General features: G+C 40.9%; 2 protein-coding genes across 2 annotated transcripts; both read right to left on the reverse strand.

Annotated features, from left to right (window-relative positions):
* Positions 1–14,599: 14,599 nt before the first annotated feature.
* LOC136833097 (uncharacterized) lies at positions 14,600–15,463 on the reverse strand. Its single transcript, XM_067094744.1, has one exon. The coding sequence runs from the start codon at positions 15,461–15,463 to the stop codon at positions 14,600–14,602; it is 864 nt and encodes a 287-aa protein (XP_066950845.1).
* Positions 15,464–15,812: 349 nt separating this feature from the next.
* Positions 15,813–17,687, reverse strand: LOC136833098 (uncharacterized). The gene is made up of 2 exons (XM_067094745.1): positions 16,810–17,687; positions 15,813–16,362 (listed from the first exon to the last, which is right to left on the reverse strand). The coding sequence occupies exons 1-2, from the start codon at positions 17,685–17,687 to the stop codon at positions 15,813–15,815; spliced, it is 1,428 nt and encodes a 475-aa protein (XP_066950846.1).
* Between the last annotated feature and the right edge of the window lie 523 nt (positions 17,688–18,210).

The following is an 18,210-nucleotide window of genomic DNA, read 5'->3' on the forward strand; positions in this document are numbered from 1 at the left end:
AGTAGATGAATTTTTCTACTACAAAGAAAATGTTTCACCAGTTCTGCCTCTGTTCAATTTGGTAATAATCATTATTGTAATAATAGTGTTTGCAATTTTGGTCAAACGTGTGGTAATTTCAAATATTGAGAAGATTATAACAGAAATAAAAAGGGCCAATGAAGAGCAAAATAATCTTATAGACATAATTTACTACTGAATTCTTTATGTATTATTATTTGCATTATGTGTTAAAACAATTAACCATTTTTACAGTATAATAATTCATTATATAGATATATATATATATATATATATATATATATATATATATATATATATATATATATACATATATATATATATATATATATATATATATATATATATATATATATATATATATATATATATATATATATATATATATATATATGTATATGTAGGCTATATGTATCTCTTTTTGATTCATGTTACAATATGTGTATTTTCTACCATATATTCTTAATTGATTTTTTACATTAGTGCATTGACAGAGTTTGTGCAATTTAAATATTTTTTTTGAAAATTTACTTGATGGTCAATCATATAAATACTTTATTTTATTTGTGTGGTTTTGCAATCATCCATTGAACTATATTCTTTTTGTCACACTGAGGGCAGTGTGAGGTAGCGTGACCGAGTGATGTTGTGGTGTAGAATAGATAGGGAAATTAGATAGAAAAGAGAGAGAGAGAAAAAGTTAGGAGAGAGAAGGAGAGAGAAATAAGAATAAAGAGAGAGGCAAAGAACACAGTGATAACGCCCAAATGCTGTTGTTGTATCGTGTTATCAATACACGGGATGTTTACATGAACCATTGCAGTATATCATGTTGAAGCCATAAAAACAGTCGTAAAAGTGAGAAATAATGGCCTCGCGATTGAAGCTAACCAAAACATGAGTCAGCACAGCCTAAATGCTTACAGCAGCTGGTTCTATAGCCCTGCCTTCTCAGGAAGGTGTTTTCATGGAAGTTCCAGGAATTTGGGGGTTGGCGCAAGTGATGTACTTCTTCAACCTCCAATCAATTATGTTTGGGAGGGGTCTTTCACACACCCTCCTAAGATCACCTCCAATCAAGTCCTATAAGGAGAGATTTGAATCACACCCACTACAGTCCTTCCAATCAGCTACTTGAAGGGGAGGCCTTGCTGATTAATCCTTCCAATAAGGCTACAAGGAGGTGGAAATTGCAGATACCAAGTTTTTCTTGGAGTTCAACGAGTTAGAGACCGACGAGGAGAGGAGAGTTCAGAACTGTGTCCTTCAAGGGAGAGTACGTCTCCCCTCGCTTCAGTGTTCCCCATATAGACTGAGTCAAGAGTGATTCGTTTTCTATCATTGTAACTTGTTAATTTTGTACTGATCTTTATAATACTAAGTATTAATTAAAGTGAAGAAATTACCGATCTCGTCTCTACACGCCTTTCTGAGAGATATCAATACTTAAAAATAATAAATATACAAAGATAGCACATCATCTGCAAAGCTATCTGAAGGACACCTCGAAAGAAACCAAGGTAAGAAGAGAAAGACTAAAATCCATATAAACATATAACAAAGAACATAAAAGGGAGAAGATAATCCTCAACATATATATATATATATATATATATATATATATATATATATATATATATATATATATATATATATATATATATATCTATATATCTATATATATATATATATATATATATATATATATATATATATATATATATATATATATATATTTAAATATATATGAATATATATATATATATATATATATATATATATATATATATATATATATATATATTTATCTAAATATATATATGAATATATATATGTATATATATATATATATATATATATATATATATATATATATATATATATATATCAAAAGAATAAGCAATATATATATATATATATATATATATATATATGAATTTTTTATCACAACATGATTTATATACAATCATGAAGATATAAATGTCGCTTAATATCAAATTCACACTACCTCAGAATATCCCTGATGGGGAATTATCACTGAAGGGAAATTTATAAGTGATAAATGGACTGGTACTGCCGAGTCTTGAACCCACGACACAGATACTTATCCAGCGACTCCAGTCGATGTTCTACCCACTGAGCTATCAAGAGAGGTATAGGGGTTAAATTCAGATATCTCTTGGATGGATGGAGCTGATAAAAATTTCTGTACATCGAACAGGGCCATTTTCTTTAAGTTACTCAACTAAATAATTCACAATATAAAGCAAAAACAATTACTACGTGGTCACTCTCCTATCAAAATATATCCCTAACACCACCAGTATAAACCATAAACCAGAGTGATATTTTGTTTGGTTCCCAGGTCTGGGCACCAAATAATATTGTCACGATACGTACCTGTACCTGGTTATTACACAACTAATCTCAAAATTCAAAAATATACCTCACTTCAGCCAGATACCTGAACTCTCATAACAATAAGAATTACAACTGAGTACTCTAAAGGTAACAGTGATCCCTTAAAAAATTTATTAATCACTTGAAAAATCAAACTAAGTTTATCAGAATATGTGTGAGGTATCAACAATTAAACAAGAAATATTTTCTAGAGTAAAAGGGCATCACTCCATCAAATAACTTTAACTGTTTCCCTGGTCTTAACTCAATTTAGCAAAACTAAAAGAACAAAACATGCTCATCACTTCGCCTTATGCACACACAATTAATCCTATTCACTGGTGGTCAATAAATGAAACACTGTTTTTCTAAAAATATTAAATACAAAAATTTATTTTTAAATTCAAAATTTATAGTTAGAATTCACAATCTGAAAAATTTACTATTACTTGAAAATAACACAAAACTTAATTTATTCTTGAATTAAATTATGAAACAAAACTAATTCACAAAAACTTTATCAGGAATTTAAATTAATCAAGCAAAATTTAAACTATCAAGAATCACCTAAGATTTGAAAAGAAAATTTTAATAAATGAAAAATTAAATTAAGTATGCAATGTTAACTTACCAAGAAATATTCTAAAAATCCTACATAGATAAACGTTATATCACAAACATAAAAAAAATAATGTGAAAATATGAAGAAATTGCAAACACACAAAAATATACACATAAGATTTATCAATAATAATTTCACTGAGGCAAAATTTCCTAACTTATTATACCAAGGTATTAATAAGTAAAACTCACGTTACCTTACACAAACTTGTGAAAACCTCTGTAAAATCCCTTTGCAGTCGCAGTCATTTCACTAAACACACTTTTTACCAGGCGCCATTACAAATTAAATAATTTTACTAAATTCAGATCTCAAAGGTTAATGCTAATACATGACCACAAAAGTAAAAGTAATCTCTATTTAAGAATGAGAGAGAGAGAGGGAACCAAACTGATCGGTCTCAAGAATAAGAATGAAACAGATTTCAGAATTCCAGCAGCACATGAAACATTGCATGACGTCATTAAAGCATTTTGGTTACGAGATACAAAAGAAAAGTTCTAGAAGGAAGGTGACGTCACTCCAGCAAAACGTTTTGAATGCAATCTTACATAACATACCGTAATTGATCAGGGCATGTATCCATTCTCTCAAAGTGGCTTACGTGACTCGAGCAATGCACGTAATAATATGAAATCACTTGTCTTATTCACGTATGGGACAAACTTTTAACAGAAACCTCTACACGACCGAAACATACAGCAATTGGCTAATTATGATTAACGTGCTTTTATAAAAAGACGGAAAACTCGAGTGGATTTCCAGAACTGATCAGCAATTGTTATTCTAACCTTTCATCGTGTAACCCAAAACAAAGCTCTCTCTTATCTCAACTGATGACAATTGAAATGAAACAAGTCTTTGCTGAACACACACATGTTCATATACTACGCTTTTGTCAAGAAAGATATTATTCATTCTAAACTACATTATTAAGTCATCTAAAGCATTAATTCTTTTGAGATCTGTTATATTTCAATAATTATTATTATTACACATAATACATCATAAATAAAAGAGTAAATATATCAAAATATCGTATGATATACATATTACAGCACATCATGAATATATATATACGTATGTATATATATATATATATATATATATATATATATATATATATATATATATATATATATATATATATAAACATACATACACATATATATATATATATATATATATAAACATACATACACACATATATATATATATATATATATATATATATATATATATATATATATATATATATATATATATATATATATATATATATATATAATCAGAAAGCTACAAACGTCCTTTAATATCCAATTCACTCTACCTCGGAAGTAATATATTTTCATATATGTTACCGAAGGAATTTTTAGTTGATAAGTCCACCGTCCGGTAATGTCGAACCAGCGACGGACGAGGAATCAGGACTACAGTGACACACTCAACCAGTCGGCCACAAGAGAGGGTATAAGTGAATACCATCTCCCATCAACCCACCCGTCGAACTCAGGTGTTTTGCGTTTGGAGACGATATCCACCCACCTCTGCCATGTTGACCGCGTAGTGCGTTTGTCGCACGTAGCCATATTATGACTATTTATCACATCACCGTGATTCATATACAATCAGAAAGCTACAAACGTCCTTTAATATCCAATTCACTCTACCTCGGAAGTAATATATTTTCATATATGTTGCGAAGGGGAATTTTTAGTTGATAATAAGTCCACCGTCCTGCAATGAGGTCCAACCAGCGACGGACGAGGAATCAGGACTACAGTGACACACTAACCAGTCGGCCACAAGAGGGTATAAGTGAATACCATCTCCCATCAACCCACCCGTCGAACTCAGGTGTTTTGCGTTTGGAGACGATATCCACCCACCTCTGCCATGTTGACCGTGGTAGTGCGTTTGTCGCACGTAGCCATATTATGACTATTTATCACATCACCGTGATTCATATACAATCAGAAAGCTACAAACGTCCTTTAATATTCAATTCACTCTACCTCGGAAGTAATATATTTTCATATATGTTACCGAAGGGGAATTTTTAGTTGATAATAAGTCCACCGCCCCGTGGGTCGAACCAGCGACGGACGAGGAATCAGGACTACAGTGACACACTAACCAGTCGCCACAAGAGAGGGTATATGAATACCATCTCCCATCAACCCACCCGTCGAACTCAGGTGTTTTGCGTTTGGGAGACGATATCCACCCACCTCTGCCATGTTGACCGTGTGCGTGCGTTGTCCACGAGCCATATATTATGACTATTTATCACATCACCGTGATTCATATACAATCAGAAAGCTACAAACGCCCTTTAATATCCAATTCACTCTACCTCGGAAGTAATATATTTTCATATATGTTACCGAAGGGGAATTTTTAGCTGATAATAAGTCCACCGTCCCGTGGGGTCGAACCAGCGACGGACGAGGAATCAGGACTACAGTGACACACTAACCAGTCGGCCACAAGAGAGGGTATAAGTGAATACCATCTCCCATCAACCCACCCGTCGAACTCAGGTGTTTTGCGTTTGGAGACGATATCCACCCACCTCTGCCATGTTGACCGTGTAGTGCGTTTGTCGCATCGTAAGCCATATTATGACTATTTATCACATCACCGTGATTCATATACAATCAGAAAGCTACAAACGTCCTTTAATATCCAATTCACTCTACCTCGAAAGTAATATATTTTCATATATGTTACCGAAGGGGAATTTTTAGCTGATAATAAGTCCACCGTTCGCGGCGTGGGGTCAAACCAGCGACGGACGAGGAATCAGGATTACAGTGACACACTAACCAGTCGGCCACAAGAGAGGGTATAAGTGAATACCATCTCCCATCAACCCACCCGTCGAACTCAGGTGTTTTGCGTTTGGAGACGATATCCACCCACCTCTACCATGTTGACCGTAGTGCGTTTGTCGCACGTAGCCATATTATGACTATTTATCACATCACCGTGATTCATATACAATCAGAAAGCTACAAACGTCCTTTAATATCCAATTCACTCTACCTCGGAAGTAATATATTTTCATATATGTTACCGAAGGAATTTTTAGTTGATAATAAGTCCACCGTCCCGTGGGGTCGAACCAGCGACGGACGAGGAATCAGGACTACAGTGACACACTAACCAGTCGGCCACAAGAGAGGGTATAAGTGAATACCATCTCTCCCATCAACCCACCCGTCGAACTCAGGTCTTTTGCGTTTGGAGACGATATCCACCCACCTCTGCCATGTTGACCGTGTAGTGCGTTTGTCGCACGCCAAGCCATATTATGACTATTTATCACATCACCGTGATTCATATACAATCAGAAAGCTACAAACGTCCTTAATATCCAATTCACTCTACCTCGGAAGTAATATATTTTCATATATGTTACCGTGGGGAATTTTTAGTTGATAATAAGTCCACCGTCCCCATGGGGTCGAACCAGAGACGGACGAGGAATCAGGACTACAGTGACACACTAACCAGTCGGCCACAAGAGAGGGTATAAGTGAATACCATCTCCCATCAACCCACCCGTCGAACTTAGGTGTTTTGCGTTTGGAGACGATATCCACCCACCTCTGCCATGTTGACCGTGTAGTGCGTTTTGTCGCATGCGTAGCCATATTATGACTATTTATCACATCACCGTGATTCATATACAATCAGAAAGCTACAAACGTCCTTTAATATCCAATTCACTCTACCTCGGAAATAATATATTTTCATATATGTTACCGACAAACGCACTACACGGTCAACATGGCAGAGGTGGGTGGATATCGTCTCCAAACGCAAAACACCTGAGTTCGACGGGTGGGTTGATGGGAGATGGTATTCACTTATACCCTCTCTTGTGGCCGACTGGTTAGTGTGTCACTGTAGTCCTGATTCCTCGTCCGTCGCTGGTTCGACCTCACGGGGACAGTGGACTTATTATCAACTAAAAATTCCCCCTTTGTAACATATATGAAAATATATTACTTCCGAGGTAGAGTGAATTGATATTAAAGGACGTTTGTAGCTTTTGATTGTATATGAATCACGGTGATGTGATAAATAGTCATAATATGGCTACGTGCGACAAAATGCAATACACGGTCAACATGGCAGAGGTGGGTGGATATCGTCTCCAAACGCAAAAGACCTGAGTTCGACGGGTGGGTTGATGGGAGATGGTATTCACTTATACCCTCTTGTGGCCGACTGGTTAGTGTGTCACTGTAGTCCTGATTCCTCGTCCGCTGGTTCGACCCCACGGACGGTGGACTTATTATCAACTAAAATTCCCTTCGGTAACATATATGAAAATATATTACTCCGAGGTAGAGTGAATTGGATATTAAAGGACGTTTGTAGCTTTCTGATTGTATATGAATCACGGTGATGTGATAAATAGTCATAATATGGCTACGCATGCGACAAACGCACTACACGGTCAACATGGCAGAGGTGGGTGGATATCGTCTCCAAACGCAAAACACCTGAGTTCGACGGGTGGGTTGATGGGAGATGGTATTCACTTATACCCTCTCTTGTGGCCGACTGGTTAGTGTGTCACTGTAGTCCTGATTCCTCGTCCGTCGCTGGTTGACCTCACGGGACAGTGGACTTATTATCAACTAAAATTCCCCCTTGGTAACATATATGAAAATATATTACTTCCGAGGTAGAGTGAATTGGATATTAAAGGACGTTTGTAGCTTTCTGATTGTATATGAATCACGGTGATGTGATAAATAGTCATAATATGGCTACGCGCGACAAACACACTACACGGTCAACATGGCAGAGGTGGGTGGATATCGTCTCCAAACGTGAAAACACCTGAGTTCGACGGGTGGGTTGATGGGAGATGGTATTCACTTATACCCTCTCTTGTGGCCGACTGGTTAGTGTGTCACTGTAGTCCTGATTCTCGTCCGTCGCTGGTTCGACCTCACGGACGGTGGACTTATTATCAACTAAAATTCCTTCGGTAACATATATGAAAATATATTACTTCCGAGGTAGAGTGAATTGATATTAAAGGACGTTTGTAGCTTTCTGATTGTATATGAATCACGGTGATGTGATAAATAGTCATAATATGGCTACGTGCGACAAACGCACACACGGTCAACATGGCAGAGGTGGGTGGATATCGTCTCCAAACGCAAAACACCTGAGTTCGACGGGTGGGTTGATGGGAGATGGTATTCACTTATACCCCTCTTGTGGCCGACTGGTTAGTGTGTCACTGTAGTCCTGATTCCTCGTCCGTCGCTGGTTCGATTTCACGGACGGTGGACTTATTATCAACTAAAAATTCCTTCGGTAACATATATGAAAATATATTACTTCCGAGGTAGAGTGAATTGGATATTAAAGGACGTTTGTAGCTTTCTGATTGTATATGAATCACGGTGATGTGATAAATAGTCATAATATGGTTCGTGCGACAAACGCACCACGCGGGTCAACATGGCAGAGGTGGGTGGATATCGTCTCCAAACGCAAAAGACCTGAGTTCGACGGGTGGGTTGATGGGAGATGGTATTCACTTATACCTCTCTTGTGGCCGACTGGTTAGTGTCACTGTAGTCCTGATTCTCGTCCGTCGCTGGTTCGACCTCACGGGACGGTGGACTTATTATCAACTAAAATTCCTTCGTAACATATATGAAAATATATTACTTCGAGGTAGAGTGAATTGGATATTAAAGGACGTTTGTAGCTTTCTGATTGTATATGAATCACGGTGATGTGATAAATAGTCATAATATGGCTACTTGCGACAAACACACTACACGGTCAACATGGCAGAGGTGGGTGGATATCGTCTCCAAACGCAAAACACCTGAGTTCGACGGGTGGGTTGATGGGAGATGGTATTCACTTATACCTCTCTTGTGGCCGACTGGTTAGTGTGTCACTGTAGTCCTGATTCCTCGTCCGTCGCTGGTTCGACCCCACGGGACGGTGGACTTATTATCAACTAAAATTCTTCGGCAACATATATGAAAATATATTACTTCCGAGGTAGAGTGAATTGGATATTAAAGGACGTTTGTAGCTTTCTGATTGTATATGAATCACGGTGATGTGATAAATAGTCATAATATGGCTACGTGCGACAAACGCACTACACGGTCAACATGGCAGAGGTGGGTGGATATCGTCTCCAAACACAAAACACCTGAGTTCGACGGGTGGGTTGATGGGAGATGGTATTCACTTATACCCTCTCTTGTGGCCGACTGGTTAGTGTGTCACTGTAGTCCTGATTCCTCGTCCGTCGCTGGTTCGAATTTACGGGACGGTGGACTTATTATCAACTAAAATTCCTTCGTAACATATATGAAAATATATTACTTCCGAGGTAGAGTGAATTGGATATTAAAGGACGTTTGTAGCTTTCTCGATTGTATATGAATCACGGTGATGTGATAAATAGTCATAATATGGCTACGTGCGACAAACGCACTACACGGTCAACATGGCAGAGGTGGGTGGATATCGTCTCCAAACGCAAAACACCTGAGTTCGACGGGTGGGTTGATGGGAGATGGAATTCACTTATACCTCTCTTGTGGCCGACTGGTTAGTGTGTCACTGTAGTCTGATTCTCGTCCGTCGCTGGTTCGACCTTCACGGGGACGGTGGACTTATTATCAACAATTGTCTTCGGGTATATATGAAAATATATTACTTCCGAGGTAAGTGAATTGGATATTAAAGGCGTTCGTAGCTTTCTGATTGTATATGAATCACGGTGATGTGATAAATAGTCATAATATGGCTCGTGCGACAAAAGCGCACTACACGGTCAACATGGCAGAGGTGGTGGATATCGTCTCCAACGCAAAACACCTGAGTTCGACGGGTGGGTTGATGGAGATGGAATTACTTATACCCTCTCTTGTGGCCGACTGTTAGTGTGTCACTGTAGTCCTGATTTTTCGTCCGTCGCTGGGTTCGACCCATCGGACGGTGGACTTATTATCAACTAAAAATTCCCTTCGTATATATGAAAATATATTACTTCGAGGTAGAGTGAATTGGATATTACAAAGGACGCTCGTAGCTTTCTGATTGTATATGAATCACGGTGATGTGATAAATAGTCATATATATATATATATATATATATATATATATATATATATATATATATATATATATATATATATATATATATATATATATATATATATATATTATATATATATATATATATATATATATATATATATATATATATATATATATATATATATATATATATATATATATATATATATATATATATATATATATATATATATATATATATATATATATATATATATATATATATATATATATATATATATATATATATATATATATATATATATATATATATATTTATATATATATATATATATATATATATATATATATATATATATATATATATATATGTATATATATATATATATATATATATATATATATATATATATATATATATATATATATATATATATATATATATATATATATATATATATATATATATATATATATATATATATATATATATATATATATATATATATATATATTATATATATATATATATATATATATATATATATATATATATGTAATCAGAAAGCTACAAACGTCCTTTAATATCCAATTCACTCTATCTCGAAATAATATATTTTCATATATATTACCGAAGGGGAATTTTTAGTTGATAATAAGTCCACCGTCCCGTGGGTCAAACCAGCGACGGACGAGGAATCAGGACTACAGTGACACACTAACGCAGTCGGCCACAAGAGAGGTATAAGTGAATAACATCTCCCATCATCTCACCCGTCGAACTCAGGTGTTTTGGCGTTTGGAGACGATATCCACCACCTCTGCCATGTTGACCGTAGTGCGCTTGTCGCACATAGCCATATTATGACTATTTATCACATCACCGTGATTCATATACAATCAGAAAGCTACAAACGTCCTTTAATATCCAATTCACTCTACCTCGGAAATAATATATTTTCCTATATGTTACCGAAGGAATTTTTAGTTAATAATAAGTCCACCGTCCCATGGGGTCGAACCAGCGACGGACGAGGAATCAGGACTACAGTGACACACTAACGCAGTCGGCTTTGATTTTCCTGGGCATTGCAGTGGCTCATATGTTTGCTTTTGACATAAAATACACAAGTCCAATAATTTTGTGGTATAGGTGGACGCTGAGTTGATGTTCCAGGCTCTTCAGGAGTACTTATATTATTCATTTTTCATCAACAGTAATATATGAAATAAAGCAAATTATGAGACATGTTTCAACCTATTGTTTTTTTGGTCTCAAGAGTTATTGTTTCTATTAATAATGATACCAAAAATAACAAACCGTTATTATTATTATTAAAACTGTAAAGCCTAGAGTGTTTTCATATGGTTTAACGAATTCCTTGGCCCCAAAAACATAGGTTACGACACCAAAGTTGTTATTTCAGTTATCTTAGAAGCAAAGATAGACAAAATTAGCAATTATGGCGGCCATATTGAAAAATGGCCGAAAAAAATGGTTTAAACCCATTTTTTCAAATATATCCATATCTATATCTTTTTAGGATATCAAAAGGTACCTTTTGCAAAATTTCTTGCTTGTAGCAAAAAATGCACAATTCAGCCCAAAATTGTCATTAAGCCGCTGGACTATAAATTATGATCCGTCAAATAACTTCTTACTTCGGGCTCTTTGCTGACATCTCTTAGAAACTTACTAGCTGCAGTAAAGTTTGGTGCATTATCACTTATCAAAACCTTCGGAAGTCCGTGTCTTGCCGCGAATTGTCTAAAAACAAACAGGAATTCTTGTGCATTCATGGATCTGCACACGTATAAGGCTACTGCTCTTGACGTAGCGCATGTAAATGACAAGACATGCGCCTTCTCGTTTTCAGTTTCATTTTCAGACACGTTAATGTTCCCCATAGAGTCGACGCCAACACAAGAAAAAGGTACTTCATGCTTAACACGTTCGGGTGGCAGTGGGGGAAATCCAGGTAGACTTAGAGGTTGATTTTGTCCTTTCTTGCACAATAAACACTCTTTCAGAATCTTCTTAACGGACTGTCTCATGTTTCCAGCCCAAAACTGTTGTTTCAATATAACCACAAGCGTGTTCGTGTTGCAGTGAGGTTGAGTACGGGATAATGAGACACTATAAGTTGCCACAAGGAGTGTCGATTGGTGACGTATACTGGATGCTTAGCGGAATCGGGCAAATCTGCATTGTGAAGTCTTCAATGGCACCGAATGACACCGCTTTCATCAACATAAAGACCTAACTGTCTGATAAGATTCCTTAACTCAGGAGGAACACTAGAACTGGTTTGTAACCCATTAGTCACGCATAATATAGCGTTGGGAAGGCTTGACGTTGCATGATTCTGATTAAAACAAGTAAATTATTACCATCCCTGAATTTGTCGGGAAATACTCTTCTTCCAAACAGGATCAATCTACCTACAATTCTTAATGCATGTTTCAGTGAAGAGAATTCAGAACAATTAAATACTAGTACATCATCATCAGGTTTTCTCAAAACTGGTTCTACAATAATTTCATTGACATTAACAGACTCCCTGTAAACTACATCCTCTTGTTCTGGAAACTGATTTCTGTCAACAATCCAGGTAGGGCCATGAAACCACAAACATGACGTACTCAAAAGAGACACTGAAATACCCCGTGTAATTAAGTCAGCAGGATTATCCTCACTGGTGACATATAGCAACCTGATGTTATGAGTGGACTTCAAGTCCTTAATTTCTTTTACTCTGTTGATTACAAACACTTCTTTAGATCTTTCATAAAATACCTAACTCAAAGCTACTTGGGAGTCACTCCAAACAGTGCATTCTGAAATTTTATCCCCAAATATCTCTAAGAAATGAACAGCTAGTCACATGACTATAGTCAAAGCAAGTAATTCTTGACGGGGAATAGTGAGCGGAGGGCTCAGGGCTACTCGAGACTTGCTAATTAGCAAGTGGCTTGTGTGCTTACTACTAACAACATACGCACAGGCTCCATAAGCCACCTGAGAGGCATCAACAAATACATGTAAGCTACAAGTTCCTTCATTAAAACAAGATCTAGAGATTTTGATCTCCTCAGTAGATTCGAGTTGGTTTAACAATTCGTCAAACTCTTTCTTTAAATTCATCATCAGTTCGTCATCCCAATCAGTTTTCAGTTCCCATAATTTTTCACAAACAGTTTCCCCTTGATTGTTACGGGAGTTAACATTCCTAAAGGGGTCAAAAATGGTTGAAAGGAGAGAAACAACCTTTCTCTTGGTCAAAGTACAAACATTTCCTAGATTATTCAGATATGTAACAACTTGAGAAGGGATCTTTACACTCAATGAGTCATTACAGGTATCCCACAAAAGACCAAGTAGTTTTACTCCATTCAAGTTTACAGTATGTGGGGAATGCTTATCATTAAATGAGCTCAAATTGCTAGCCAATTCTTCCAAAGGCATATTAGCTTCCAACATAATTTGGTTTACCTTATTACTCTCAAGTTCTAAATCTTCACATTTCTCATAAGTTTTCATGAAATTATCCACATAAAAGGACTTCTTTACTGAATTGGCGATGGGATCTAAATGATTCTGCAAATGATATTGTATAGTCTGATTCAACAAAAAAGGTGAACAAGTTGCTCTAAACAAAAACAAAAAAACCTTAAATCTGAAAGTCTTGACATGCTTAAAATCCCAATCAGCAAACCATAAGAATCTTGTGAAATCTCTGTGATTTTCATTAATTCCTATTCTAAGGGAAGCTTTACTTATGTCTGCTACTACAGCATATTTGTTTTGAAGAAATTCCAGCAGCATGTCTGTCAACTTCATCGCCAGATTAGGTCCCGCATGTAAACAATCATTGAGGGACTTAGTATGTTGTGATTCCTTATTACTTGCATTGAAAACTATCCTAATTGGAGTCGTAGCAGATTCCTTAAAAACTGGATGGTGAGGTAAATAATGATTAATACCATCAACTGGATCATAACTTTACTTCCTCAATAAATCCTAACTTAACATACTCATCTTGTAAGAGGTGCTAAATAATGAGCAGGTGGACATGTACTGCTGGTTTATTCAGAACACAGGCCGCTTATAAAGCAGCGTGCGGACGTCACACAGAGGAATACAATAGAATACAGGTGACCCGAGGTCAATTACTCTCGGTATTAATTATAATAGGTAAATACAAATAACATAAAAGGTAAGTTAACAAGAATTGACACAACAATATTCTAACAAACATGTGCAAAGAAAATAGGTGCAAATGAATTAGTAGTAGATACGTATTTACATAGATAAAATGTGGCTATTTTTGCTTGACCCAGTCTCGTAGGAGAGTCACCGTAGAAAACGGGCGGTTCACCATAGAAAACCCGCTGAGCAGGGACTTTACAATACTCCCCCCCCCCCCACAACACGTGGGTAACATCTGATTAAACTAGGTATCTGCTGGGCCGCTGGAGAGTGCCGCGGCTCTGCGAAGTCAGCTGGGGGGTGCGGTGTGAGCGGGAGCGGCTGGCTATGGTGCTGTCTGAGTGCTTCCAGGGGTGGCCACACGACTTTCTTTTGGGCTGGGCTGGCTGCGGAGGCGACAGTTCTTGCGGAGGGTGCTGCGTGGTATCGTTGACGGCTTCTTCCAATGGGGCGGGCTTGAGATGGTCGACAGACACCCAGTCGTCCTTCCCATGCAGGTTCAGCTGGAATGCTATGGTGTTCTGCTCGAGCACGCGGAAGGTCTCCCTGTAGGGCCTGGTTAGTGGATGGCGGATGGCATCGTTCCTGACGAAGACGTGGGTGGTGGAGGACAGGCCAGGAGGCATGAAAGGTGTCGACCTATCGGTGTACGTCCGCTGGCAGGGGGCGAACTTCCCGATTATGTCTCGGAGCCTCTGGACTGTCAGGTTGTGGCGATCTCCCGTGGTGAGTTTGCCCGGGACTACAAGGGGCTCCCTGTAGACTTTCTCTGTTGCGGACGGGTCGCCGCTGGCTCTGGGGGCGGTCCTCAGCCCGAGGAGGACCCAAGTCAGCTGGTGCTTCCAATCCTCGGCTGTGCAGCGGGCCATGAGGGATGCCTTCAGGGACCTGTGGAATCTCTCCACCAATCCGCTGGCTGCGGGGTTGTAGGCGGTAGTGGCATGGTGAGAGGTCCCCAGCAGGCGTGCCAGGGCAGACCACAGCTCGGACAGGAAGGCAGGGCCCCTGTCAGTGGTTATGTGGTCCAGGACACCGAACCGGCTGATCCAGCTGGAGAGGAGGGCCTCGGTGCACGCACTGACTGTGGCTTCCTGCATGGGCATCACTTCAGGCCACCTGGTGGAGCAGTCAAAGATCGTCAGGAGATATCTGCCCCAGCTTGATGTGTCCAAACCACCTCCCCGGCTGGGTAAACTCGCCCACCCCTATCTCGGTGTGCTGCCCTACCTTGCTGGTCTGGCACCGAATGCACTGTCTCGCCCAGGCCGTCGCGTCCTTCCGCAAACCGTGCCAGATGAACTTCTCTGCCAATAGCTTGGCCGTCATCCTGCCGGAGGGGTGGGACAGCCTGTGGATGACATCGAACACCAGACGGCGACAGGAGGCGGGTACCAGGGGTGACGTGACGCAGTCTCATCAAACCAATACAGCTGCTGCTTTGAGCTCCCTGCATCAGCTACAGGGTTCTTCCTCGAAGGTGCTGTAGCAGGACCCCTCGGGGCTGAACTTCTTGCTGAAGAAGGTGATGGGCTGGGGGGCTCCGGCGATGACCTGCTCCAGGACAACCCCACAGGCATCGTTGCTGGCGTCCGTTGTCAGCTGAAGGGGGGCGTTGGGGTCCTGGTGGGCCAAGGCGGTTGCCTCGATGAGGACGGCCTTCGTCAGGGAAAAGGCCTGTTGCTGGTCGGGTCCCCAAACTAAGGACTTCGGGTGGCCCTTCAGGATCTCCGTCATGGTGTGCGCAACCCCGGGGACAAACCTCCTGTAGTAGCTGACCATCCAGAGGAATTCTTGTATGGCCTTGACGGAGGTAGGGGTGGGGAACCTGGTGACGGCTGCGACCTTCAGTGCAAGTGGACGGACGCCCCCCGGGGATATCTCGTGGCCCAGGAAGTCAACTCTTTCAACGCCGAAGGTGCACTTACCAAACCTGAGGATGAGGCCATTCTCCTGCAGGTGCTGCAGGACCTTTCGGATGTGCCGCAGGTGTTCTTTGGGGGATCTAGAAAAAATTAGAATGTCATCTACATAAAAGACACAGAAGTTCAGGTCCCCCAGGATGCTGTCCATCAGTCTCTGGAAGGTTGCCCCTGCGTTCCTCAGGCTGAAGGTGGAGAAGACAAAGACGTAGGATCCGAAGGGCGTGATGATGGCGGTTTTGGGGATGTCCTCTGGTACCTGAAAGTAGGACTTCAGAAGGTCTAGTTTAGAAAATATTTTGGCCCCATGAAAAGAGGCCGTGAGGCCTTGCATGTTTGGAAGGGGGTAATGGTCAGGTTCAGTTGCGAGGTTGAGCTGCCTGTAGTTGTCGCAGGGTCTCCAGGAGCCGTCCGGTTTCTGCACCATGTGGAGGGGAGAGGCCCATGGGCTGGAGGCCTTCCTGCATATGCCCATCCGCTCCATCTCGGCGAAAGCGTTTTTGGCCTCCTGAAGGCGCCGAGGGGGAAACCTCCAGAGCTCTGGGTGCACTGGGGGGCCCTTTGTTTTGATGTGGTGATAGATTCCGTGCTTTGCAGGGGCCCCGAGCACCTGGCGCAGTTCAGGCTTAAAGACGTCGGGGAACTCCTTCAGCAGCTGGGCGTACTGGTGCGGGGCGACGGAGTAGACGGCGGGCGCGCTGGGGCCCATCGCCAGGGGGAGGGACTGGCAGGAGTCGGTGTCCAATAGGCATTTGCGACTGACGTCAACTGCCACACCGAAGTGGGCAAGGAAGTCCGCACCCAGGAGTGGGGTCCTTACGTCCACGACTATGAAGCTCAAGCTGTACCTCCAGCTGAGGATGGAGATTGACAGGAGCCTGGAGCCATAGGAGAGGATGGGGGACCCGTTGGCGGCCGTCAGGAAGGCAGCCGGATCTGGCAGGCATTTGCGGTCCTCTCTGGATAGTGGGAACTCTGCCAGAGATGGTGTCGCGGATGTAGAAACCCACTGGTTTTGGGCTCCTGGGTTCCTCTGCTGCCAGGGTGGCCTGTTCTGTTGGCCACCACCTCCTTGTCTTTTGGGCGAACGAGCAGGGGGGTTGGCAGTTCTGGGCGTCCTTGCTGGTGGCGGATGCTTCTTGTGGTGGTAGGTTGGCCACCTCCTGCTGACGGCGCTTATCTCCTCCTCCTCGCTTTCCTCTGGCTGGAGGGAGCTGATGGGGTGTGTGGGCGTGGATACCCGCTTCGCTGCCCTTGTGGAGTCCGTCAGTTGTTGCGCTGTCTTGAGTAGGTCCTCGAGCGGCATTGTATAAGGCTCGAGGATCTGGGTCTGGACCTCTGGCAGGAGCTGACGGAGGAAGATCTCCCTTGACAGGCTTATCTCCGACTGCCTGCCGCTGCTGTCCATCTCGGGAAGGGTGAGGAGGTCCTGGATCACGGCCCAAGTCTCCAGGATATTCTGGTCGTGTCAAGGGTTGTTCACGAGATCAAGGGCACGGGCAGCCCTCTCAGAGACCGGCAGGGAGCAGGTCTCGACGAGAAAGGCCTTCAGTTTTGGGTAGGTGACAGGACGTGCAGCAGACACCCACGGGACGAGCTTCCTGTAGACCTCTTCTGGAAGGGCGTTGATCACAGCGTCTGCCTGCAGGACCTCGACTGTAAGTCCCGCCAGCCTGAACTGCCCCTCGACCCTGTAAAGCCATGATGATGGGTTGCTTTGTGTGAAGGGTGGCAGCTTTATGGCAAAGGCAGACCATGTTTGTTCCGTCAGGACAGCAACATGCGGGGAGCGGGTACCGGCATGGAGGAGCGCGCGAGCCCAGGTGTGGGAAGGGCGCGGGCGTGTTGTGCGCGAGGGAGATGTCTGCATCTGTGAAGTTCGCAGTTAACTGTATGTGGGAGTGAATGTCTGCGTCCATACTCACTATTGC

Source organism: Macrobrachium rosenbergii, chromosome 51 (assembly GCF_040412425.1).
Source record: "Macrobrachium rosenbergii isolate ZJJX-2024 chromosome 51, ASM4041242v1, whole genome shotgun sequence".
Classification (NCBI taxonomy): domain Eukaryota; kingdom Metazoa; phylum Arthropoda; class Malacostraca; order Decapoda; family Palaemonidae; genus Macrobrachium; species Macrobrachium rosenbergii.

Coding starts and splice junctions, on each gene's coding strand:
- LOC136833097 (XM_067094744.1), bottom strand. CDS start 15,463: ATGCCCATGCAGGAAGCCACAGTCAGTGCGTGCACCGAGGCCCTCCTC.
- LOC136833098 (XM_067094745.1), bottom strand. CDS start 17,687: ATGGACAGCAGCGGCAGGCAGTCGGAGATAAGCCTGTCAAGGGAGATC. Junction 16,363..16,809: donor GTGCACCCAGAGCTCTGGAG/GTTTCCCCCTCG, acceptor AATTTTTTCTAG/ATCCCCCAAAGAACACCTGC.